The sequence below is a fragment of the Lepidochelys kempii genome, chromosome 26 (genome assembly GCF_965140285.1).
Source record: "Lepidochelys kempii isolate rLepKem1 chromosome 26, rLepKem1.hap1, whole genome shotgun sequence".
NCBI classification, from domain to species: Eukaryota; Metazoa; Chordata; order Testudines; family Cheloniidae; genus Lepidochelys; species Lepidochelys kempii.
This window is the reverse complement of record NC_136405.1, coordinates 14743406-14765523: the sequence shown is the minus strand read 5'-3', so window position 1 is coordinate 14765523 and position 22118 is coordinate 14743406. Positions and strand designations below refer to the sequence as shown.

Sequence of the window (22118 nt, the reverse complement as noted above, 5' to 3'; positions counted from 1 at the left end):
AAGAGAGTGGTCAGACAGTTGACAAGAAGGTGCGAGTAACAGTAGGGAGAAATTAGTATTGGGGAAATTAAGTTTAGGTTTTGTAGTGACCCAACCACTCCCAGTCTCTATTCAGGCCTAATCTGATGGTATCCACTTTGCAAATTAATTCCAGTTCTGCAGTTTCACGTTGGAGTCTGTTTCTGAAGTTTTTTTTGTTGAATAATTGCCACTTTTAGGTCTATTACTGAGTGACCAGAGAGATTGAAGTGTTCTACTGGTTTTTGAATGTTCTGATTCCTGATGTCAGATTTGTGTCCATTTATTCTTTTGCGTAGAGACTGTCCGGTTTGGCCAATGTACACTGCAGAGGGGCATTGCTGGCACATGGTGGCATATATCACATTGGTAGATGTGCAGGTGAATGAGCCCCTGATGGTGTGGCTGATGTGGTTAGGTCCTATGATGGTGTCCTTTGAATAGATATGTGGACAGAGCTGGCACTGGGGTTTTTTGCAGGGTTTGGTTCCTGGGTTGGTGTTTTTGGTGTGTGGTTGCTGGTGAGTATTTGCTTCAGGTTGGGGGGCTGTCTGTAAGCAAGGACTGGCCTGTCCCGCAAGGTCTGTGAGAGTGAGGGATTGTCCTTCAGAATAGGTTGTAGATCCTTGATGATGCGCTGGAGAGGTGAGACCTGACCAGGAATACTGTGTGCAGTTCTGGTCTCCCATGTTTAAGAAGGATGAATTCAGACTGGAACAGGTACAGAGAAGGGTTGCTAGGATGATCCGAGGCATGGAAAACTTGTCTTATGAAAGGAGACTCAAGGAGCTTGGCTTGTTTAGCCTAACTAAAAGAAGGTTGAGGGGAGATATGCTTGCTCTCTATAAATATATCAGAGGGATAAATACTGGAGAGGGAGAGGAATTATTTAAGCTCAGTACCAATGTGGACACAAGAACAAATGGATATAAACTGGTCATTGGGAAGTTTAGACTTGAAATTAGACGAAGTTTTCTAACCATCAGAGGAGTGAAGTTCTGGAACACCCTTCCACGGAAAGCAGTGGGGGCAAAAGATCTATCTGGCTTTAAGATTAAACTCAATAAGTTTATGGAGGAGATGGTATGATGGGATAACATGGTTTTGGTAATTAAATATTCATGGTAAATAGGCCCAATGGCCTGTGATGGGATATTAGGTGGGGTGGGATCTGAGTTACCCAGGAAAGAATTTTCTGTAATATCTGGCTGGTGAATCTTGCCCATATGCTCAGGGTTTAGCTGATGGCCATATTTGGGGTCAAGAAGGAATTTTCCTCCAGGACAGATTGGAAGAGGCCCTGGAGGTTTTTCACCTTCCTCTGTAGCATGGGGCACGGGTCACTTGCTGGAGGATTCTCTGCTCCTTGAAGTCTTTAAACCACGAGTTGAGGACTTCAATAGCTCAGACATAGGTGAGAGGTTTTTTGCAGGAGTGGGTGGGTGAAATTCTGTGGCCTGCATTGTGCAGGAGGTCAGACTAGATGATCATAATGGTCCCTTCTGACCTTTGTATCTATGAATCTAAGGCCCTTCAGAGTCTGCTCCAGCTTGCCTAAAATGGAGCAGATTGCAGCCCCTCTTCTCTTTAATGTGCAGTTGTCAGTGCTCAAGACACCAAGATTCGTCTTGCCTTTACCTGTTCTCTGATAACCTCCTCTGCAAGAGGAGCTGCTATATAAATGGGAGGTATCTAGATGGTATCTGCTTCCTTCAGAGCCCATCAGTGCGTGGGGTTATGGATTTGAGCCTCTACCTCCAGAGCAGTCTAGACCCTCCTGACCAAAGGAATTGGACCTGGATTTCTGGCAAAGCAATAAACTGTTCGGCCACTGGGTCTTGCAATTTGCAAGACTTTTAAAGCAACATTTTGTCTCAGTTTGGATAAAGCCATTTAAATTAATAGTGTGAAAATCAGCTTGGGTACCACTAAGCAGAGACTCTTAGGTCTGCAGAATGTCCTGCAAGTCAGGCACTGCCTGGGCTACTTCAGAAAACTGCTTCACGTTGGAAAATCACCTTAGTAATCAGGGAGAATTAGCCTGGCAGCAGGGAGAGAGCTCAGTCTGTCGGGGTGGGCGCTAAGCTCTTCTTAGTGAGAGATGCTTCCTCGTTTTCTCATCAGACATGATAGATTCGGGATGCTACTAGCAGGCTCGCTGTGCTTGGGTGTGATCTGCAGTGCACAGGGTGTGCGCTCCTTAACGGAATGGGCCAGCTCGTTAAAGTGCAAATCTCCTGGGTTCCGTTCCTGGCTCGGCAGCTGACCTGCTGAGACACCTGGACCAAGTTTCTCTGTGTCTCTGTTTCCCTCTCTGCAGAACAGGGCTGCGAAGGGTCACATGCCTGCGGGGAGCTGTAGAACGGCCTCCTGGGTGTCTTTGGGACCCCCTACGAGGAGGGGGTAGTGTGCTGTTGTGTAAGTGGGAGCTTCCAGCCTCAGTGGCTTGCAGTTGCCAAGCCCCCGGGGAAGGTTTGGTCTGACAGACCTGACAGAGTTGCCGGTGGCGTGGGTTAGTGTGGGGCTGCTTGGAGGAAGCAAGCCCACTCTGAGATGGGACCGAGGGGCAGACCCCTCCCCCACTCGCTGAGGGTTTGTCTGCACAGGGGGGTAACTCGAGTCATCCAACACGTTTGTACACGTTCGCTTGGACTCAGCTCATGGCAGCAGATTTCCATACAGCGTGTACCAACCTGTTTGCTAACTGGCAGCCAGTTAGTTCCAGTCTCGACAGCCCCTTGAAGCGAATGCAAGTGGGTGACTCTGGATGTGGATGGCACAGTGCATCTGTGAGCCGAATACCTAATAGACCCTTTAGGAATCCCCGAATTGGTTAGTTACTGGCATGCGCTGGGAAGGTTAGACGTCTGACCAGAGGTCTCCCACTGAATGGGCTCTGCACAGACATCAGGCTGAATGTCCAAGGGAACTTGTGCATCTTTCACGGCCCAGCAGAGAGCTCTTCTGATGCAGAAGCGAACGTGAGCATGCTGCTTCCAGTCGTGTTGCACTGCTGGCAGCATCCTGATGTTAGGAGGCTTATTCCTTCACCCACTTACTTCCCTGGTCCTTCTTGCATGAACAGAGAGCAACAATACCCGAAGTCCAAAGGTGCAAACAATTCGATGTTTATTGGGGTGAACTTCCAGCAAGCATGATTCCAGTTTCTTTCCTCAGTGTCCCCCTTCCCAGCTCTGACACCACAGAGCCTTACACCTGTGTCCCTGTTCCCATTCCTGCCCTTAGCAAAACATTATTCCAATTTCCTTACCCCTATTCCCTGTTCCCATTTCCCCTCTTTAGCAAAACATGATTCCAATTTCTCCACCCCCATTCCCTGTTCCCATCTCTCCCACCCACACACCCACCCCCTCACTTTCTAATTGACTGCAGACTATATAGTAAAACTTGAGTTCTGCTTAGCTATACCTTAACCAATCATTTTCCTGAAATTTAACTAACCAGTCCTAACTTATTGTAACATGATTATGTAACCAATTATATCCCACCACCTTAATTAGTTTACACCCAGCAAAATTAATTATACAGCAGACAGGAACAATCACAGAACCAGACAGAGATTATACAGACAAACAAAAGCAAAGTGGGAACTATAATGACAAAACAATACAGAAGTGAGGATTTCACATCCCAGTATTGAAAAGTGAGTTCTTGCCAGACAGGATGCTATCAAACTAAGTTTCCTTTTACATTTTCTAGGCACTTCCCTTTCTCTGGAGGTGATAGGCACTATCAGGACAGGATTGTTTTCCTAACAGCCCAATAGCACCTTATTTCAATGTGACTAGTTTGGAATGTGAGGATGTCACCGGTCGCTTCCTAGCTTATGGCTGCCTCTGCTGCTTAGCCAAAGGCCTTAGCCTAAGAACAGGGCCTCAGACTGTGACAGTAAGAGAAGGCCCTTACACCAGCAGACAGTGATTTTGATTCTTTCTTTTATACCTCTAGAACTAGCCAAGTGATAAGAATACACCTAAATTCTTAAAGTACAGGCCTTTGCAGACAGGCATGAATATCTATATCCTAACAGCTGACAGTAACCGCGCATCGTTGCTTTCAACAGAGGATCCCTGAGTGCTCAGAATCTCTTGTTAAGCCTCACAAGTCCCCAGGGACATGGGTCAGTATTAGCTGCATTTTACAACCGAGGCACAGAGTGGGAAAATGACTTGCCCAAGGTCATCCATCGAGTCATTGTCGAGGTGGGGATAAGGCCTTAGGTAAGACACAGTCACCTCTGCTGAACTCGCCCTCCCAAAGGTTGATGGGGATATTGCTGAATTTATTTAAGGAAGGTCTTTGCAGAGCTCTGTCTTGTTCCACAGAGTCCTCCTCCAGCTGACAAGTAACTGGTCAGAGGGAGGGAAAAGAGGCATAGAGGAAAGGTTAAAACGTAGAGAAGTGGATTTGAATTTCCAGCTGCTGAGAGAGGTTACAGGCAATGGAAAGAGAGCCCCGCTAGCGAAGGGCTGGTCGGCGTCCCCGCTCTGCATCACACTCCCAGCTCCTGTGAGTGCTGTGAGTTTTTCCGTTGGGTCTCAATTACTTTAACCCTTTCAGGCTCCAGGTGGTGCAGTTGGGAACTTGAGCACCCCAGCTTCCAGTGCCGCCCCTCCTGGCAAGCTGCTGTCTCAGATGGAACTCAGCAAGGCTCAGGCTGGCATAGAGATGGCTCCTGCTGACCCCGCGTCCCACCTGACCTCTGCAGCAACGCCACCTGTAGGTGAGGCTCATGGCAGTTCTGGGGCACACGCAGCCAGGCCTTGGGGTCAGTGTGGAGGAAGGGCTGGAGCCATGCCTGCCTGGTGACTCGCAGGGTTGCTGTGGTGGCGTGGCTGGATTGCCAGGACGCCCAACGATCTTGTTGGTTTTTTTAAAGTCACAATCCCCCTCTTAACTGGTTTCTTTGAGTACGTGTGTGCACTTTATTGGGCATGACAGAGCAAGGGAAGGCTGTAGAGCAGTGTAGCTGAGACGATTAACCCCAACACCTAGGTAGTTATTTTAAGTTCAGCTCCATGGCCTAAAGTTACAAACTCCTCAGGTTCTGCATTTGTGCTGGCTGTGATCAGCTGTCCTGCAGCTTGTGCGAAGCGTGCGCTTTCAACGCTTTCAACGCTTTCTCCCTGCTGTGCGTTATTGTTGATCTAGACTAGGGAGAAGGGATCCAACCCCCTGCAGCTCAGTGAGTGTGTCGGTTGCAGCTGCCCAGGGAGACTCCAAACCCACATAACCAAGCTGCCCTCTATTGTATCCTTGAAATGCTTTGGTAAGATAAGCTGCATCGCGGCTGGTTTGATTCTTTCTTTCCTGTTGGTTTCAAAGTGAAGAGAAAAGCTCTCGAGGCAGATGGATGATAAGCGTTCTGGGCGAAATGAGGAGCCAGGACAAAGCCCCACTTGAAAACAATGGAGCTGTGTCTGCCAGATTCCTCAAAGTGCCAGGGTCTAAACAAACGGCTCTGGAGCGCTTGGGAATCTCTGCTGTTGTACAGAGGCTGGTACCTGGTACTCGAATGATCTCCCAGTCCCTGCAGGGCTAGAATCACTGCATACCGCAAACCCCAGCAGTTCTCCCACTGAGAGCAATAGGGCAGTGGGAAAACGCTGCTTTCTTTTTCTCTCCTAGCTTGAAGTGTTTCCCTTTGCTATTTGTACTTTAGCTAGTGGGCGACCGTGGTTGTTTTCAGAAAGCTTTCTTGGGTCACTCATGGCCCTGGATGACTGTTAACCCAGTAGCAGAGTTAGTGTATTCTTGGTTGCTTGTTTAGTGGCCAGAACCGCAGTAGGTGCTCCAGAGAAACACACAGCAGATACAGCCACTGTCCTTCAGAGCTTACAGTCGAAATAAACCCCTGCCCAACTGGGAAATACAAGCAAAACAAAGGGCGAGGCAGGGGATGAGAGATGGAAGGACAGGGGAGTGCTTTTCAACAGTGCAGTCTAGGATTTTCCATACCAGCTTAGATCTCTGGGTTCAACTTCACTGGTACCCTGCCTCCAATGGTGGCCCCAAATTGAGACTTTAGAGAAAGGAGAGCGCTACTCACACAGTGAATTTGGTGAGTTGTGTGATGTGTTTGTGATGGCAGGGAGGGGGAAACGTTGCTCCTGATCCTTGGGATGGCTGGTGGCATGCAACCTTACCCTGAGCAGGGGACTAGGAATCAAGGCAAGTCGAACTCCAACTTTCTCTGTGTCAGGACCTTGTGCTCCCAGATAAGCCTGTAAGTGCCCTTCTCTTAGGGACATCCCAGCATGCCAGGGGTGGTGAGCTGGGCACTATTCAGTGAGACAGGAGTCAGGTAGGGTCCTGTCTTTGTGGCATGAGACTATTCCTGCGTTAAGGCAATGGCTGAGGGAACCTGCAGTCAGGATGCCTAGCCCGGGCTTGAGCACGTGCAGGAAGCTTCCTCGCTCAACAGCATTCATATTGTTCACTCCACCAGATCCTGCCTCCTGGCCTCAAAGAGATCAGAGCCTCTGGGCGGAGGTGAGGTGGTGGGGGAAGAGGGCTCATCTTGTCCCAGATAATTGCCACTGTAGCACTTTCTGCTCCCTGTGAATCTGACCCCAGTGCTGGTGCCCAACCTGGCCGGCTGCTGTAAAGCTTTCGTTGTGGTGAACAGGACCTCGGCTGATCGCTGTGGCCTTTCTAGCCCCGGTAGCGCTTTTCACAACGATAGAAATAGTTCTGGAGTCCTGGCCAAATGTAAATTTGGTCATTTCATTTGAATGTCCCCTCCCTGCTATTTTAGTTGGCTGTGGTCATCTTGTTCTCTCTCTGACCTAAACAGCTGCTATAGTCCCACTCAGGTGGCTATATTTGGAGTGATGGTGAAATCATCTGCCTATATTCTACTCTGCATTTCTACAGCAGATTTCCATCCAGTGGTCTCAGAGTACTTCACAAACACTAGTTAAGTCTCTCAACCATTTCTGTGTAGTACAGACAGGGAAGCTGAGCCCCAGGAGTTGAGTGACTTGCCAAAGGTCAGGCATGCCACCTTGAGCAGGGATTAAAACCCAGGTCTCCTGTCTTGAAGTTCTGTCCCTTAACCAGAAGACTATCCCTGCCCTGCTAATCAGCTTGGAAGGTGCTTTGACATCACTGGCTGGAAGATGGAGCACGTTTGCTGGACATGATCAGTGCTGAAGAACAGTGGTGTTGTGCTCCAGCCCTGGAGCTGTTCCCTGTGTGTGCAGCCACTTTGCTGCCAAGGGTTTGAAGGACAGTGGATCCACAGCAAGGGCTTTTCCTGAACCTGCATGTGAAAGGGGACCCGGGGGTGGGCAAATCCATGCTGTTTGGGCCCCCAAAGGGCATGGCTTGCCAAAGCACCAGAGGAGTGTGCTGTGCAGTGGGATAGGTCAGGGCCACTGCATAGTAATGGGGGCATGAATCTGACCCTTCCACTCTGCAGCTGACCTCAGTTTCAGTGTACTTGCCTGGCCTAACCTCCTTTGAGTGCCCTGCTCCCTCTGGTCTGTGCAAGAGCTCCTGTCTTCCTCCAGCATTTGAGTTGCTGTACGTTTGCACTTCTGCTGTTCCCTTGAAGAACTCCAAGTAGACCTCCTTCCTTACTCTGGCAATCTCAGCTGCCTCTCGGCTCCCTCCTGGGGTTTGCATGTGGCTAGAAAGTGGGCAGCCTCCGTGTCAGCTTCTCCTTCTTCCTCACACCACTGCTGCTCAAGGCGGAGCTGAAGGCACGGTGACCTGTGCTAACAGGACTTTTGCTTAGAGCTCAGCTAACGCAAGCCAGTATAGGCTCAGTGTTCAGGCCAGTGAGTGAGATGAACCAGTCACTGCTGGCCATGGGTTCTATGCAATACATGTAGCTTCGGCAAAATCGCTGGGGGAAAGGCCTTGACATCTTCCCACAAGCCTACCATGGTTTCCCTGTCCCCCGCAGGAGACCAGCAGTGATCATGCATCTCCCTGCCAGAGAAAGTTGTGAAGGCCAAGACTATACCAGGGTTCAAAAAAGAACTAGATAAGCTCATGGATGAGAGGTTCATCAGTGGCTACTAGCCAGGATGGGCAGGGATGGTGTCCCGAGCCTCTTTTTGCCAGAAGCTGGGAATGGGCGACAGGGGATGGATCACTTGATGATTACCCATTCTGTTCATTCTCTCTGGGGCACCTGGCACTGGCCACTGTCGGAAGACAGGACAGTGGGCTAGAAGGACCTTTGGTCTGACCCAGTCTGGCCGCTCTTATCTGATCAGCCTGCCAGAAAGACACAGTGCAGGACAAGCTGTGAGTTAAGAATGAGAGCTGTTGTCGTGGTGGCAATTCTGACTCTGGAGCGCTACCCCCCTCAGAGAAACAGCACCATCACACCAGGGCAAGGCAGGCGAACGTTCATGCCAGTGCTGGGTCTCGGTCACAGCTGTTGTCCTCTAGCATTGGGATTTCCATCCTCTGGATGGAGGGCTGTGCACTGGTACCCCCGGTTGCATAGTGCATGTTGCTTTGGGGGTTCCCCGGAGCTCAGGGAGCAGCGCAACCACCAGGAGAGCACGGATTTCATGGCTGGAGCTTAGCCTGGCCCAGACAAGAGGTGCTGTATGTGGGCTGGAAGGCGCTAGTGTGGGCCAGGAGTGTTCCTGCCCCCTTTATTGCGGGAGACCTATCCTCCTCTTATCCAAGAGGGTTTCAATTTGAGGATTACTTTGGATCCTTGGCTGCTTCTGGGTTTGCAGCTGGCATAGGTGGTCCCTGGTCTGGCACTCAGGACGTAATATTCATGTGCTGTGCCAAGCGCCTGTCCCAGGGGGCCACAACACGCCAGGGCGCTTGCTGGCTCTGGGGTTGACCTGGGCACATACCGTGGTTTACAAAGTAACTTGCCCGCAGCAATGCACAGCTTACACCCTGGTTACTCTGCCCCAGCTGCTGTGGGCTTGGCCTGTAGAGACGGTGGAAAGCAGAGGGGAACACTAAGCTGTCTTTGTCCCTCTGTCTCCGCAGTGACCACCACCAGCCCCATGAAAACCCTGTATGTCATGTCAGACGCCAAGCTGTCTGCGCTCACCAAATCTGTGATGGCTGAGGCTGTCTGCGCCCCCCTGAAACCTGTGGGGATCCAGACGCCCTCGTCTGCCTGCTCGTCATCCTCCTCCAGCTCACCCCCCGTTGCCGTGACCTTCACCTCTGCGATGCCGGCTAGCCCCCACTGCAGCCTGGTGCATTCCAAAGTGGGGCCCGTCCTGCAGAACGCTACCAAGACTGTCATCCTGACCTCCACGCTGGCAGCAAAGGGCGACGGGCCCCCGGGGCGCAGGGCAGAGAAGTTCGGCCACACCCTTGGGGCAGTGGAGACCCTGGGGAAGGTGCCCTCTGTGGTGGACAATGGGAGCACCATCATCCACACCAGGGAGACTCTGGCTAATAGACATTTGCTGCCACAGGGCATGGTGCCAGCTGGGGTTGGCACCACGCTTATAACGCTGGGCAGCAGCCTGGCCAGCCCCTCCATCCTCGCAACAGCGGGGCCCACGATCAGCCAGAAGCCATAGCGAATTGAGCACCGCTTTGCCACAAATTTGAGTTTGGCCTTCAGTATGAACTAGCGCCATTGGCTGCGGGAGTGCAGCGCCCATGCTGGGCCCAAATGGACATTTCTTTTGGTTTGGGGTTTTCTCTTGCTGTTTAATAAAACTATTTTTTTTCAGTCGTGTGATCTCTTCATTGTAGCGTTTCTCCTTTGATCACTGCCTGCACTGTAGCCCGAAGAGGAGGAGGAGGGATGTAGATTCTCAGCATGGAATGGAAATCAAAATGCAATTATGCTTTGTGTCTTTATAGTATCTTTCAGTGAAGGATTTCAGAGCTTTGCAAACAAATGAGCCCCCCTGCACCTTATGAGTGAAGGAAATGCTATCCCCTTCTTCTTTGGGGAGCTGCAGCTGTGTTCCACACAGGCATGTGTGCACATTGGAGAATTTTGCCTAGCAGTACCTGTTGGGCCTGTGCTTGTGCCTTGGGGCTGTACCCCGTCCCCTGGCTATTTGAGGCAGTCCTGCCCAGCCCCCCCTCAGTTCCTTCTCACCATGCATGGCTGGAGTCAGAGCCCTGTGTGGCTATCATCTCTGCTTCTCTGTCTGTTTTCCTCTTTGTGTGTGTAGCTTTTAGATAGCTAGCCTTACCCTAGATAGTGTTAGTTAAGCTCGGTAGTTGGGATACTTATTGCCCTGTGTGATGTCCTCACCACGGTTCAAGCACTGCTGTTGAGAGCGCGGAGCGATTGCTAATAGTGATCCTTGCATGAGGTGCAGGCTGTGTTTAGGCAAGGAGTGTTCTGGTACTCCTGTATACTTTCCTTCTGATTCCGATCATCCCTTAGGTCATCCTCAGACTGAAATTGTACTGTGCCAAGGTCATCGTCCTTGCTTAGCCATGGCATAGGCTATGTTGCTTCTCCGACCTTCTTGTGTTTTCAGCCTCCAATGTCCCGTCCTCTTCATCTTGACCTTCTGACTCAGCATCATGGTCAGATTTTGCATCCCATGATCAGCTCTCTGCATCTCGCTGCATGGCTGCTCTGTGGTTAAATGAGGAGGAAGAGCGATGTTCAGAGGCAGGTTCTACTCAACAGCAGGAAAACTTGTTTGGCCAATGGAAGCATTTTTTTATATGGTTCTTGGTCCACAGAGTTCCACCAAAGCTGGCTGATATCCAGGACATCTTGATGTACCTGTTACATCTTCAGTCGTCAGATCTGGTACTTAGGTTGTTGAGGGTGCATCTGGTGTCGATTTTGGCACTTCATGCACCCATCCGTGGAGGTCAGTATTTTCCAAACCATGGTAACAAGGTTCTTCAAAAGAGTCCGTCGCCACGCACCATAGAATCATAGAATATCAGGGTTGGAAGGGACCTCAGGAGGTCATCTAGTCCAACCCCCTGCTCAAAGCAGGACCAATTCCCAGTTAAATCATCCCAGCCAGGGCTTTGTCAAGCCTGACCTTAAAAACTTCTAAGGAAGGAGATTCTACCACCTCCCTAAGTAACGCATTCCAGTGTTTCACCACCCTCCTAGTGAAAAAGTTTTTCCTAATATCCAACCTAAATCTCCCCCACTGCAACTTGAGACCATTACTCCTTGTTCTGTCCTCTTCTATCACTGAGAATAGTCTAGAACCATCCTCTCTGAAACCACCTCTCAGGTAGTTGAAAGCAGCTATCAAATCCCCCCTCATTCTTCTCTTCTGCAGACTAAACAATCCCAGTTCCCTCAGCCTCTCCTCATAAGTCATGTGTTCCAGACCCCTAATAATTTTTGTTGCCCTTCGCTGGACTCTCTCCAATTTATCCACATCCTTCTTGTAGTGTGGGGCCCAAAATTGGACACAGTACTCCAGATGAGGCCTCACCAATGTCGAATAGTGGGGGACGATCACGTCCCTCGATCTGCTCGCTATGCCCCTACTTATACATCCCAAAATGCCATTGGCCTTCTTGGCAACAGGGGCACACTGTTGACTCATATCCAGCTTCTCGTCCACTGTCACCCCCAGGTCCTTTTCCGCAGAACTGCTGCCTAGCCATTCGGTCCCTAGTCTGTAGCTGTGCTTTGGGTTCTTCCGTCCTAAGTGCAGGACCCTGCACTTATCCTTATTGAACCTATCAGATTTCTTTTGGCCTAATCCTCCAATTTGTCTAGGGCCCTCTGTATCCTATCCCTGCCCTCCAGCGTATCTACCACTCCTCCCAGTTTAGTATCATCCGCAAATTTGCTGAGAGTGCAATCCACACCATCCTCCAGATCGTTTATGAAGATATTGAACAAAACCGGCCCCAGGACCGACCCCTGGGGCACTCCACTTGATACCGGCTGCCAACTAGACATGGAGCCATTGATCACTACCCGTTGAGCCCGACAATCTAGCCAACTTTCTACCCACCTTATAGTGCATTCATCCAGCCCATACTTCTTTAACTTGCTGACAAGAATACTGTGGGAGACCATGTCAAAAGCTTTGCTAAAGTCAAGAAACAATACATCCACTGCTTTCCCTTCATCCACAGAACCAGTAATCTCATCATAGAAGACGATTAGATTAGTCAGGCATGACCTTTCCTTGGTGAATCCATGCTGACTGTTCCTGATCACTTTCCTCTCATGCAAGTGCTTCAGGATTGATTCTTTGAGGACCTGCTCCATGATTTTTCCGGGGACTGAGGTGAGGCTGACTGGCCTGTAGTTCCCAGGATCCTCCTTCTTCCCTTTTTTAAAGATTGGCACTACATTAGCCTTTTTCCAGTCATCCGGGACTTCCCCGGTTCGCCACGAGTTTTCAAAGATAATGGCCAATGGCTCTGCAATCACATCCGCCAATTCCTTTAGCACTCTCGGATGCAACTCGTCCGGCCCCATGGACGTGTGCACGTCCAGGTTTTCTAAATGGTCCCTAACCACCTCTTTCTCCACAGAGGGCTGGCCATCTATTCCCCATGTTGTGATGCCCAGCGCAGCAGTCTGGGAGCTGACCTTGTTCTTGAAGACGGAGGCAAAAAAAGCATCGAGTACATTAGCTTTTTCCACATCCTCTGTCACTAGGTTGCCTCCCTCATTCAGTAAGGGGCCCACACTTTCCTTGGCTTTCTTCTTGTTGCCAACATACCTGAAGAACCCCTTCTTGTTACTCTTGACATCTCTTGCTAGCTGCAGCTCCAGGTGCGATTTGGCCCTCCTGATATCATTCCTACATGCCCGAGCAATATTTTTATACTCTTCCCTGGTCATATGTCCAACCTTCTACTTCTTGTAAGCTTCTTTTTTATGCTTAAGATCTGCTAGGATTTCACCGTTAAGCCAGCTGGTCGCCTGCCATATTTACTATTCTTTCGACACATCGGGATGGCTTGTCCCTGTAACCTCAACAGGGATTCCTTGAAATACAGCCAGCTCTCCTGGACTCCTTTCCCCTTCATGTTAGTCCCCAAGGGGATCCTACCCATCTGTTCCCTGAAGGAGTCTGCTTTCCTGAAGTCCAGGGTCCGTATCCTGCTGCTTACTTTTCTTCCCTGTGGCAGGATCCTGAACTCAACCAACTCATGGTCACTGCCTCCCAGATTCCCATCCACTTTTGCTTCCCCCAGTAATTCTTCCCGGTTTGTGAGCAGCAGGTCAAGAAAAGCTCCCCCCCAGTTGGCTCCTCTAGCACTTGCACCAGGAAATTGTCCCCTACGCTTTCCAAAAACTTCCTGGTTTGTCTATGCACCGCTGTATTGCTCTCCCAGCAGATATCAGGAAAATTAAAGTCACCCATGAGAACCAGGGCGTGCGATCTAGTAGCTTCTGCGAGCTGCCGAAAGAAAGCCTCATCCACCTCATCCCCCTGGTCCGGTGGTCTATAGCAGACTCCCACCACTACATCACTCTTGTTGCTCACACTTCTAAACTTAATCCAGAGACACTCAGGTTTTTCTGCAGTTTCGTACTGGAGCTCTGAGCAGTCATACTGCTCCCTTACATACAGTGCAACTCCCCCACCTTTTCTGCCCTGCCTGTCCTTCCTGAACAGCTTATATCCATCCACGACAGTACTCCAGTCATGTGAGTTATCCCACCAAGTCTCTGTTATTCCAATCACATCATAATTCCTTGACTGTGCCAGGACTTCCAGTTCTTCCTGCTTGTTTCCAAGGCTTTGTGCATTCATATATAAGCACTTGAGATAACCTGCTGATCGCCCCTCATTCTCAGTATGAGGCAGGAGCCCTCCCCTCACAGACATTCCTGCCTGTGCTTCCTCCCGGTATCCCGCTTTCCCACTTACCTCAGGGCTTTGGTCTCCTTCCCCCGGTGAACCTAGTTTAAAGCCCTCCTCACTAGGTTAGCCAGCCTGCTGGCAAAGATGCTCTTCCCTCTCTTCGTAAGATGGAGCCCATCTCTGCCCAGCACTCCTCCTTCATGGAACACCATCCCATGGTCAAAGAATCCAAAGCCTTCTCTCCGACACCACCTGCGTAGCCATTCGTTGACTTCCACGATTCGACGGTCCCTACCCAGGCCTTTTCCTTCCACGGGGAGGATGGACGAGAATACCACTTGCGCCTCATACTCCTTTATCCTTCTTCCCAGAGCCACGTAGTCCGCAGTGATCCGCTCAAGGTCATTCTTGGCAGTATCATTGGTGCCCACGTGGAGAAGCAGGAAGGGGTAGCAATCCGAGGGCTTGATGAGTCTCGGCAGTCTCTCCGTCACATCGCGAATCTTAGCCCCCGGCAAGCAGCAGACTTCTCAGTTTTCCCGGTCAGGGCGGCAGATAGATGACTCAGTCCCCCAGAGGAGAGAGTCCCTGACCACCACAACCCGCCTCCTTCTCTTGGGAGTGGTGGTCGTGGAACCCCCCATCTCAGGACAGTGCATCTCATGCCTTCCAACCAGCGGAGTCTCCTTCTGCTTTCTCCCCCCAGACATATCATCTGGTCCACTCTCCGCAATGGTACCTGTGGAGAGAACATGAAAGCGGTTAGTTACCTGTGTCCGCGTTGCTGGAACCCGGACATTCCCCCTTCTTCTTCGGGAGGTCACATGTTGCCAGGCTTCTTCACTGGCCTCTTAGCTCCGCTGTGCAACCTGCTCTAAATCTTTAGAGCTTTGTGCCCGTGGAAGCATATCCTGACTTTTGTCCAGAAAATCCTTTGTTTCTCGTATGCAACGCAGGATCGTTATCTGTTGCTCCAGACCGTCAATCTTCTCTTCCAATATGGAGACCAGCTTGCACTTTGTACAGACAAAGTCGCTTCTGTCCTGTGGAAAAAAGACAAACATGGCACATCCAGTGCAGGTCACAACAGCTGAACCCCCCCCCTTCCATATCACCTTCCTACTATGAGTTTCCTCAGAGAAGTTGGCAAGATGTAAGCCTCACTGGGCTCACTCCAGGTGAACACCAGTGCGAGAACCAGTTCCTTTCTGGCCTTAGCGGCTTCGCCTCATCTGGCACCTCCGTTCAACCCTTGGGCATCCTTGTCTTTCTTTTTTGTGTCAAAAAGCAATCACGGTGGCAGTCACGTCTGCAAGGTGTGCGAATTGCAGGCTCTGATGGCAGATCCTTCTTAAGCGCAGTTCTCCAAATCCAGTGACTGCGGCTGCATGCGAAGCTTTTATCGAAGCGGTCTTTCCATTTCACTTGAGCCAGGCGATGTACATCCCTGTGTTCTTTCTTTAAGCGACATTCAGCCCTGAGGCAATAATATCTTCACACGGGAGGCGATGTCTGCCCTTTAACCTGGACAGAACTCGATCGTTTTGTGCTTCGCCTCATCTGTGCCTTACACAGCCCAATGAAGGGACAAGCAATCTCTTCACAGACTCTCCCTGGGGGGGATAGCTTCCTGTATCAAGACAGCTTACGAAATAGTTCTGTCCCCACAAAGGGTTTGAGCTCATTCTGCAAGAGCCGCAGGCTACGTCAAAGGTGTTTAAGTGACGTTTCAATGTTGGATGTTTGCAGGGCTGCCCCTTGGTTGTCTGTACATACTTTTCTGAACCATTATGGCATTACCATAGCATCCAGAGCAGAGGCAGACTTTGGGAAGGTGGGCCTGCCATCCTGGTTTGAATAGACTCTGAGCCCCACCTCCTGCGAGTGCTGCTTGAAAATCACCTACGTGAATACATGGCTGCATCCACTCGAAGAAGAAAAATGGGTTACCTGCCTGTCTTGTCACTGTTGTTCTTCAAGATGTGATACAGACATGTTTCCACAATCACTTTCCATCCCCTCTGCCCTGGAGTTGGGGCAGTGCTGCCGCGTATAGCCAGGGAGGGGGCTATGGCCATGAGGCGCGAACACCGCCCCTCTGCGGGTACGGCAAAGCAAAATTCTCCGGCTCCGGTGCACTGGGTGCGTGCACATGTATGTGGAATCCACGACTGCATTGCATCTCGAAGAACAACCGTTACAATTCCGGTAAGTAAGTGGTTTTTTCAGATGGGGAAACTGAGGCTTGAGTCAGGGCAATCAGCAGCACCTCACTTACCTGTAGATTAGATAGTTTGCTTGGTAGTAGACTTAGTTTTATCATTATTACCAAGTCATATCGCCAAGTCCGTCTCGGTACCGATGGCACCAAGCTCGTCAGGGAAGCTCCAGTACAGTGAGTTCCCAGAGAGCAGAAGACCCGAAGCAGGCAGGCTCGAAGAGAGCCCCACAGGGCAAAGTGAAACCTGTTACTTCGGTACCCACGGAGCTGAAGCACCTGTGCAGCACAGCACAAGACCCTCGGCACCGGCTGCTGTTACTCACTCTCCTGCGCCACCAGGGACACCGACATTGATATCGATGCTCCCGGTACCGCACCAGTTCCTGAGACCTCCTAATCTCATCAACACCGAACTCTCCGCTCCTCGGTACGGGTGGCACTCCGTCCTGATCGATACCGAGCTGACTGACTCCACCCAGGCCGGCTCCCCTCCTCTCTGGTGAGGATGACAACAAGGATGAAGGGGTGATATATACAACCCATCACTCCTCACCCAAACCGGGACTATCCCATCAGAATACCACTCATCCATGGAGGCAGGTACCAGATATGGGCACCGCCCCCTATGTCATTCCCACCAAATTGGCCCTACTGGGATTCATGGGCACTATACAGGACGCAACATCGAAGGCTCCCTAGCCCACAAGATCAAGAGCACCACGGTCTTTATCATCATCTATCCCAGCAACCTCAGAAACATAAGAAGAGGTGACTGAGGAAACAGGAAATCTCCGATCAGGAAGTCTTATCACCAGTGAGCCTGTCATCTTCGTCTTCAGACAAAACTATAATGCCCCTACCCCCACCACAGGGGATGATTTCAAGCAATTCTAGGACCTTCAAAAGGGTGGTAGAGTCCTTGGACATATCACTAGAAGAGGTACCTGTATCACAACAAACTACTTGACATACTGCAGACATCTACATCGATGAAGATAGCATTCCCAAACTATGATGCTATTATGGAGCCTGCCAAAACCATCTAGCAGACACCAGCTAGTGCACCCCCATCTTGCAAAAGATCCGACAAATGTTCCATCAAAAGGAGTTGAGCTTTTATTTACACCCCCCCACACACACACACACCAAACTCACTTCAAGTGGAAGCTGTTAACAAGAGGAGAAAACAACAACCCCCCATGACAAAGAATGGAAGAGGCTAGACCTCTTCGGCCACAAGGTGTATTCATCCACAGCACTGCAGTTTCGTAGAGCCAATTATGAGGCCCTATTGTCCAAATACACACACATCATTCTCTCAAAAATGTCAGAATTTCTTGACAGTTTACCCAAAAAGAAAAAAAAAGAGCAGTTCAATGCTAATATCGCTGAAGGCCATCTCATCATCATGACAGCGCTACAGGCCTCATTGACTCTGCAGAGACAGCTTCACAATCTATCACAACGTCTGGGGTCATGCGCTATGCATCTTGGCTACTTCTCTCGGGGTTCCCCTGGGAGGTCCTGTCAACTGGTGAGGATCTGTCCTTCGAAGGCCCAAAGTTATTCGCTGCCAAAATGGATGAGTCTCTCCATACTCTTAGGGACTCAAGGGCAACCTTAAAATCCCTGGGCATCTGTAAGCTCTGCAAATAAAAAGAAACAGGGCAGGTATTATACCCAGAGATTCCGATCACCACCGTACTCACAATCGCACAGGCAATATGACCAACATCGCAAACAAAGACAAATCAGATATTGACAAAACCAAAATCAATCATCAACGTCATAGAATCATAGAATATCAGGGTTGGAAGGGACCCCTGAAGGTCATCTAGTCCAACCCCCTGCTCAAAGCAGGACCAATTCCCAGTTAAATCATCCCAGCCAGGGCTTTGTCAAGCCTGACCTTAAAAACCTCTAAGGAAGGAGATTCTACCACCTCCCTAAGTAACGCATTCCAGTGTTTCACCACCCTCTTAGTGAAAAAGTTTTTCCTAATATCCAATCTAAACCTCCCCCACTGCAACTTGAGACCATTACTCCTCGTTCTGTCATCTGCTACCATTGAGAACAGTCTAGAGCCATCCTCTTTGGAACCCCCTTTCAGGTAGTTGAAAGCAGCTATCAAATCCCCCCTCATTCTTCTCTTCTGCAGACTAAACAATCCCAGCTCCCTCAGCCTCTCCTCATAAGTCATGTGTTCTAGATCCCTAATCATTTTTGTTGCCCTTCGCTGGACTCTCTCCAATTTATCCACATCCTTCTTGTAGTGTGGGGCCCAAAACTGGACACAGTACTCCAGATGAGGCCTCACCAATGTCGAATAGAGGGGAATGATCACGTCCCTCGATCTGCTGGCAATGCCCCTACTTATAAATCCCAAAATGCCATTGGCCTTCTTGGCAACAAGGGCACACTGCTGACTCATATCCAGCTTCTCGTCCACTGTCACCCCTAGGTCCTTTTCCACAGAACTGCTGCCTAGCCATTCGGTCCCTAGTCTGAAGCGGTGCATTGGATTCTTCCATCCTAAGTGCAGGACCCTGCACTTATCCTTATTGAACCTCATCAGATTTCTTTTGGCCCAATCCTCCAATTTGTCTAGGTCCTTCTGTATCCTATCCCTACCCTCCAGCGTATCTACCACTCCTTCCAGTTTAGTATCATCCGCAAATTTGCTGAGAGCGCAATCCACACCATCCTCCAGATCATTTATGAAGATATTGAACAAAACCGGCCCCAGGACCGACCCCACTTGGGGCACTCCACTTGACACCGGCTGCCAACTCGACATGGAGCCATTGATCACTACCAGTTGAGCCCGACAATCTAGCCAGCTTTCTACCCACCTTATAGTGCATTCATCCAGCCCATACTTCTTTAACTTGCTGACAAGAATACTGTGGGAGACCGTATCAAAAGCTTTGCTAAAGTCAAGAAACAATACATCCACTGCTTTCCCTTCATCCACAGAACCAGTAATCTCATCATAAAAGGCGATTAGATTAGTCAGGCATGACCTTCCCTTGGTGAATCCATGCTGGCTGTTCCTGATCACCTTCCTCTCATGCAAGTGCTTCAGGATTGATTCTTTGAGGACCTGCTCCATGATTTTTCCGGGGACTGAGGTGAGGCTGACTGGCCTGTAGTTCCCAGGATCCTCCTTCTTCCCTTTTTTAAAGATTGGCACTACATTAGCCTTTTTCCAGTCATCCGGGACTTCCCCTGTTCGCCACGAGTTTTCAAAGATAATGGCCAATGGCTCTGCAATCACAGCCGCCAATTCCTTTAGCACTCTCGGATGCAACTCGTCCGGCCCCATGGACTTGTGCACGTCCAGCTTTTCTAAATAGTCCCTAACCACCTCTATCTCCACAGAGGGCTGGCCATCTCTTCCCCATTTTGTGATGCCCAGCGCAGCAGTCTGGGAGCTGACCACCTTCGTGAAGACAGAGGCAAAAAAACCATGGAGTACATTAGCTTTTTCCACATCCTCTGTCACTAGGTTGCCTCCCTCATTCAGTAAGGGGCCCACACTTTCCTTGGCTTTCTTCTTGTTGCCAACATACCTGAAGAAACCCTTCTTGTTACTCTTGACATCTCTTGCTAGCTGCAGCTCCAGGTGCGATTTGGCCCTCCTGATATCATTCCTACATGCCCGAGCAATATTTTTATACTCTTCCCTGGTCATATGTCCAACCTTCCACTTCTTGTAAGCTTCTTTTTTATGTTTAAGATCCGCTAGGATTTCACCATTAAGCCAAGCTGGTCGCCTGCCATATTTACTATTCTTTCGACTCATTGGGATGGTTTGTCCCTGTAACCTCAACAGGGATTCCTTGAAATACAGCCAGCTCTCCTGGACTCCTTTCCCCTTCAAGTTAGTCCCCCAGGGGATCCTGGCCATCCGTTCCCTGAGGGAGTTGAAGTCTGCTTTCCTGAAGTCCAGGGTCCGTATCCTGCTGCTTACCTTTCTTCCCTGCGTCAAGATCCTGAACTCAACCAACTCATGGTCACTGCCTCCCAGATTCCCATCCACTTTTGCTTCCCCCACTAATTCTACCCGGTTTGTGAGCAGCAGGTCAAGAAAAGCGCCCCCCCTAGTTGGCTCCTCTAGCACTTGCGCCAGGAAATTGTCCCCTACGCTTTCCAAAAACTTCCTGGTTTGTCTATGCACCGCTGTATTGCTCTCCCAGCAGATATCAGGAAAATTAAAGTCACCCATGAGAATCAGGGCGTGCGATCCAGTAGCTTCTGTGAGCTGCCGGAAGAAAGCCTCATCTACCTCATCCCCCTGGTCCTGTGGTCTATAGCAGACTCCCACCTCTACATCACACTTGTTGCACACACTTCTAAACTTAATCCAGAGACACTCAGGTTTTTCTGCAGTTTCGTACCAGAGCTCTGAGCAGTCATACTGCTCCCTTACATACAGTGCTAGTCCCCCATCTTTTCTGCCCTGCTTGTCCTTCCTGAACAGTTTATAACCATCCATGACAGTTCTCCAGTCATGTGAGTTATCCCACCAAGTCTCTGTTATTCCGATCACGTCATAGTTCCTTGACATCACCAGGACCTCCAGTTCTTCCTGCTTGTTTCCAAGGCTTTGTGCATTTGTATATAAGCACTTGAGATAACCTGTTGATCGCCCCTCATTCCCAGTATGAGGCAGGAGCCCTCCCCTCACAGACATTCCTGCCTGTGCTTCCTCCCGGTATCCCGCTTTCCCACTTACCTCAGGGCTTTAGTCTCCTTCCCCCGTTGAACCTAGTTTAAAGCCCTCCTCACTAGGTTAGCCAGCCTGCTTGCAAAGATGCACTTCCCTCTCTTCGTAAGGTGGAGCCCGTCTCTGCCCAGCACTCCTCCTTCATGGAACACCATCCCATGGTCAAAGAATCCAAAGCCTTCTCTCCATATGCAGGTTGGGTCACCACGAGATCCCAAAGCTCTTTTCAGCAGGCTTATGATCCCCATTTTAAAGATGGGGCAAGGGAGGCACCAGCTGGCAAAGTGACTTGCCCAAGGTCACAAAGTAAGTCAGTGGCAGAGCAGGGGACAGACCCCAGGAGTCCTGCTTGCCGGGCCCATTCTCAATGCACTAGGCCAAAGCCGGAGCTCTCAGAACATGGGGTCTAAGGCAGCAGCCCAGCGGGGAGGCAAAAAGGCATTAGTCTGGCCGCTAACTGCCTAAAAACAACAAGGAGTCTGGTGGCAGCTTAAAGACTAACAGATTTGTTTGGTCATAAGCTTTCATGGATAAATTACCCACTTCTTCAGATGCAACCCCCCTGAGACCTAGTTGCATACAATCTCAGGTGGGGAAAATCCACAAGCCAATCTGTACACAAAACATAACAAACTGGCACCCTGGGGCTGTCATTAGAGTAGTTATCTGTGGGAAGAAACGAAAATCTCGGCAGTTTCTGTTTGTTCAATAGCCACTAGCTTCACTGTCCCCCGCTACACACAAGAGATAGATACTCCCCCCAGGTTCCAGCCTCTTCCACGCAGAGCCTGGCCCGCTACATCACAGCATCCGATGACATGAGAGCCTGTAATGGTAGCGTGGTGAGATCTTGCGCCTTGCAGAGCTGCGCTCTCAGGGGGAGAGGTCCCTCAGCCAGGCACATGCAGCTTTGTTCTGGGCAGGTGTCTGCGGGCAGGAAAGCAACACGGTCCCTGAGAGGTCTGTGCAAACATGCACAATCTAGTCCTCAAGCAGCCCCCCGAAGCATGGGAGACAAGCCTGGTGCAGGGGCGGGGGGCTTGCTCTGCGAGACTCCGCTGCCCCTCACACTGTCTCAGCCATAATGACTCCTCGGACGTCGAAAGCGTTACGCCGAGGTCGAACTCACAGGAGATCAGACTCAGGCCTATTCCAGCCTGGCCCTTGCAGGCTGTGTGACCTTGGGCCAGGCATTCAGGCTGATATTTCAGGGGCTTAGAGAGTATGGGGAGGAGTGTGGGGTATAAAAACTGAGAGAGAGAGAAAGACAGCGAGCCTCCCTTGGCTGTGTTCCAAGACAAGGTGGGTTGAACAAAGCCCCTCTGTTGCCCGCTGTCCCCCCGACATTTAGAGGTGCTGGTTCCCAAGTCTCCCCCCATTTTCCTGGACATGCCAGTGGCCACATCAG

At 50.3% G+C, this 22118-nt stretch overlaps 1 protein-coding gene across 11 annotated transcripts in view; it reads left to right on the top strand.

Moving 5' to 3' along the window:
- Positions 1 to 22118, top strand: part of KANSL3 (KAT8 regulatory NSL complex subunit 3) — a 76849-nt gene that overhangs the window by 48232 nt on the left and 6499 nt on the right. For 5 of the 11 annotated variants that reach the window (XM_073325073.2, XM_073325072.2, XM_073325070.2 and 2 more), the window contains 2 exons: positions 4600 to 4762; positions 9013 to 9715. The exons of 1 other annotated variant lie outside the window; for it this stretch is intronic. In XM_073325073.2, the coding sequence (XP_073181174.1) occupies positions 4600 to 4762; positions 9013 to 9560 (711 nt within the window). In that variant the 3' untranslated portion in view covers positions 9561 to 9715. 5 more of the 11 variants (XR_013635058.1, XM_073325077.2, XM_073325079.2 and 2 more) reach the window with 4 other exon arrangements.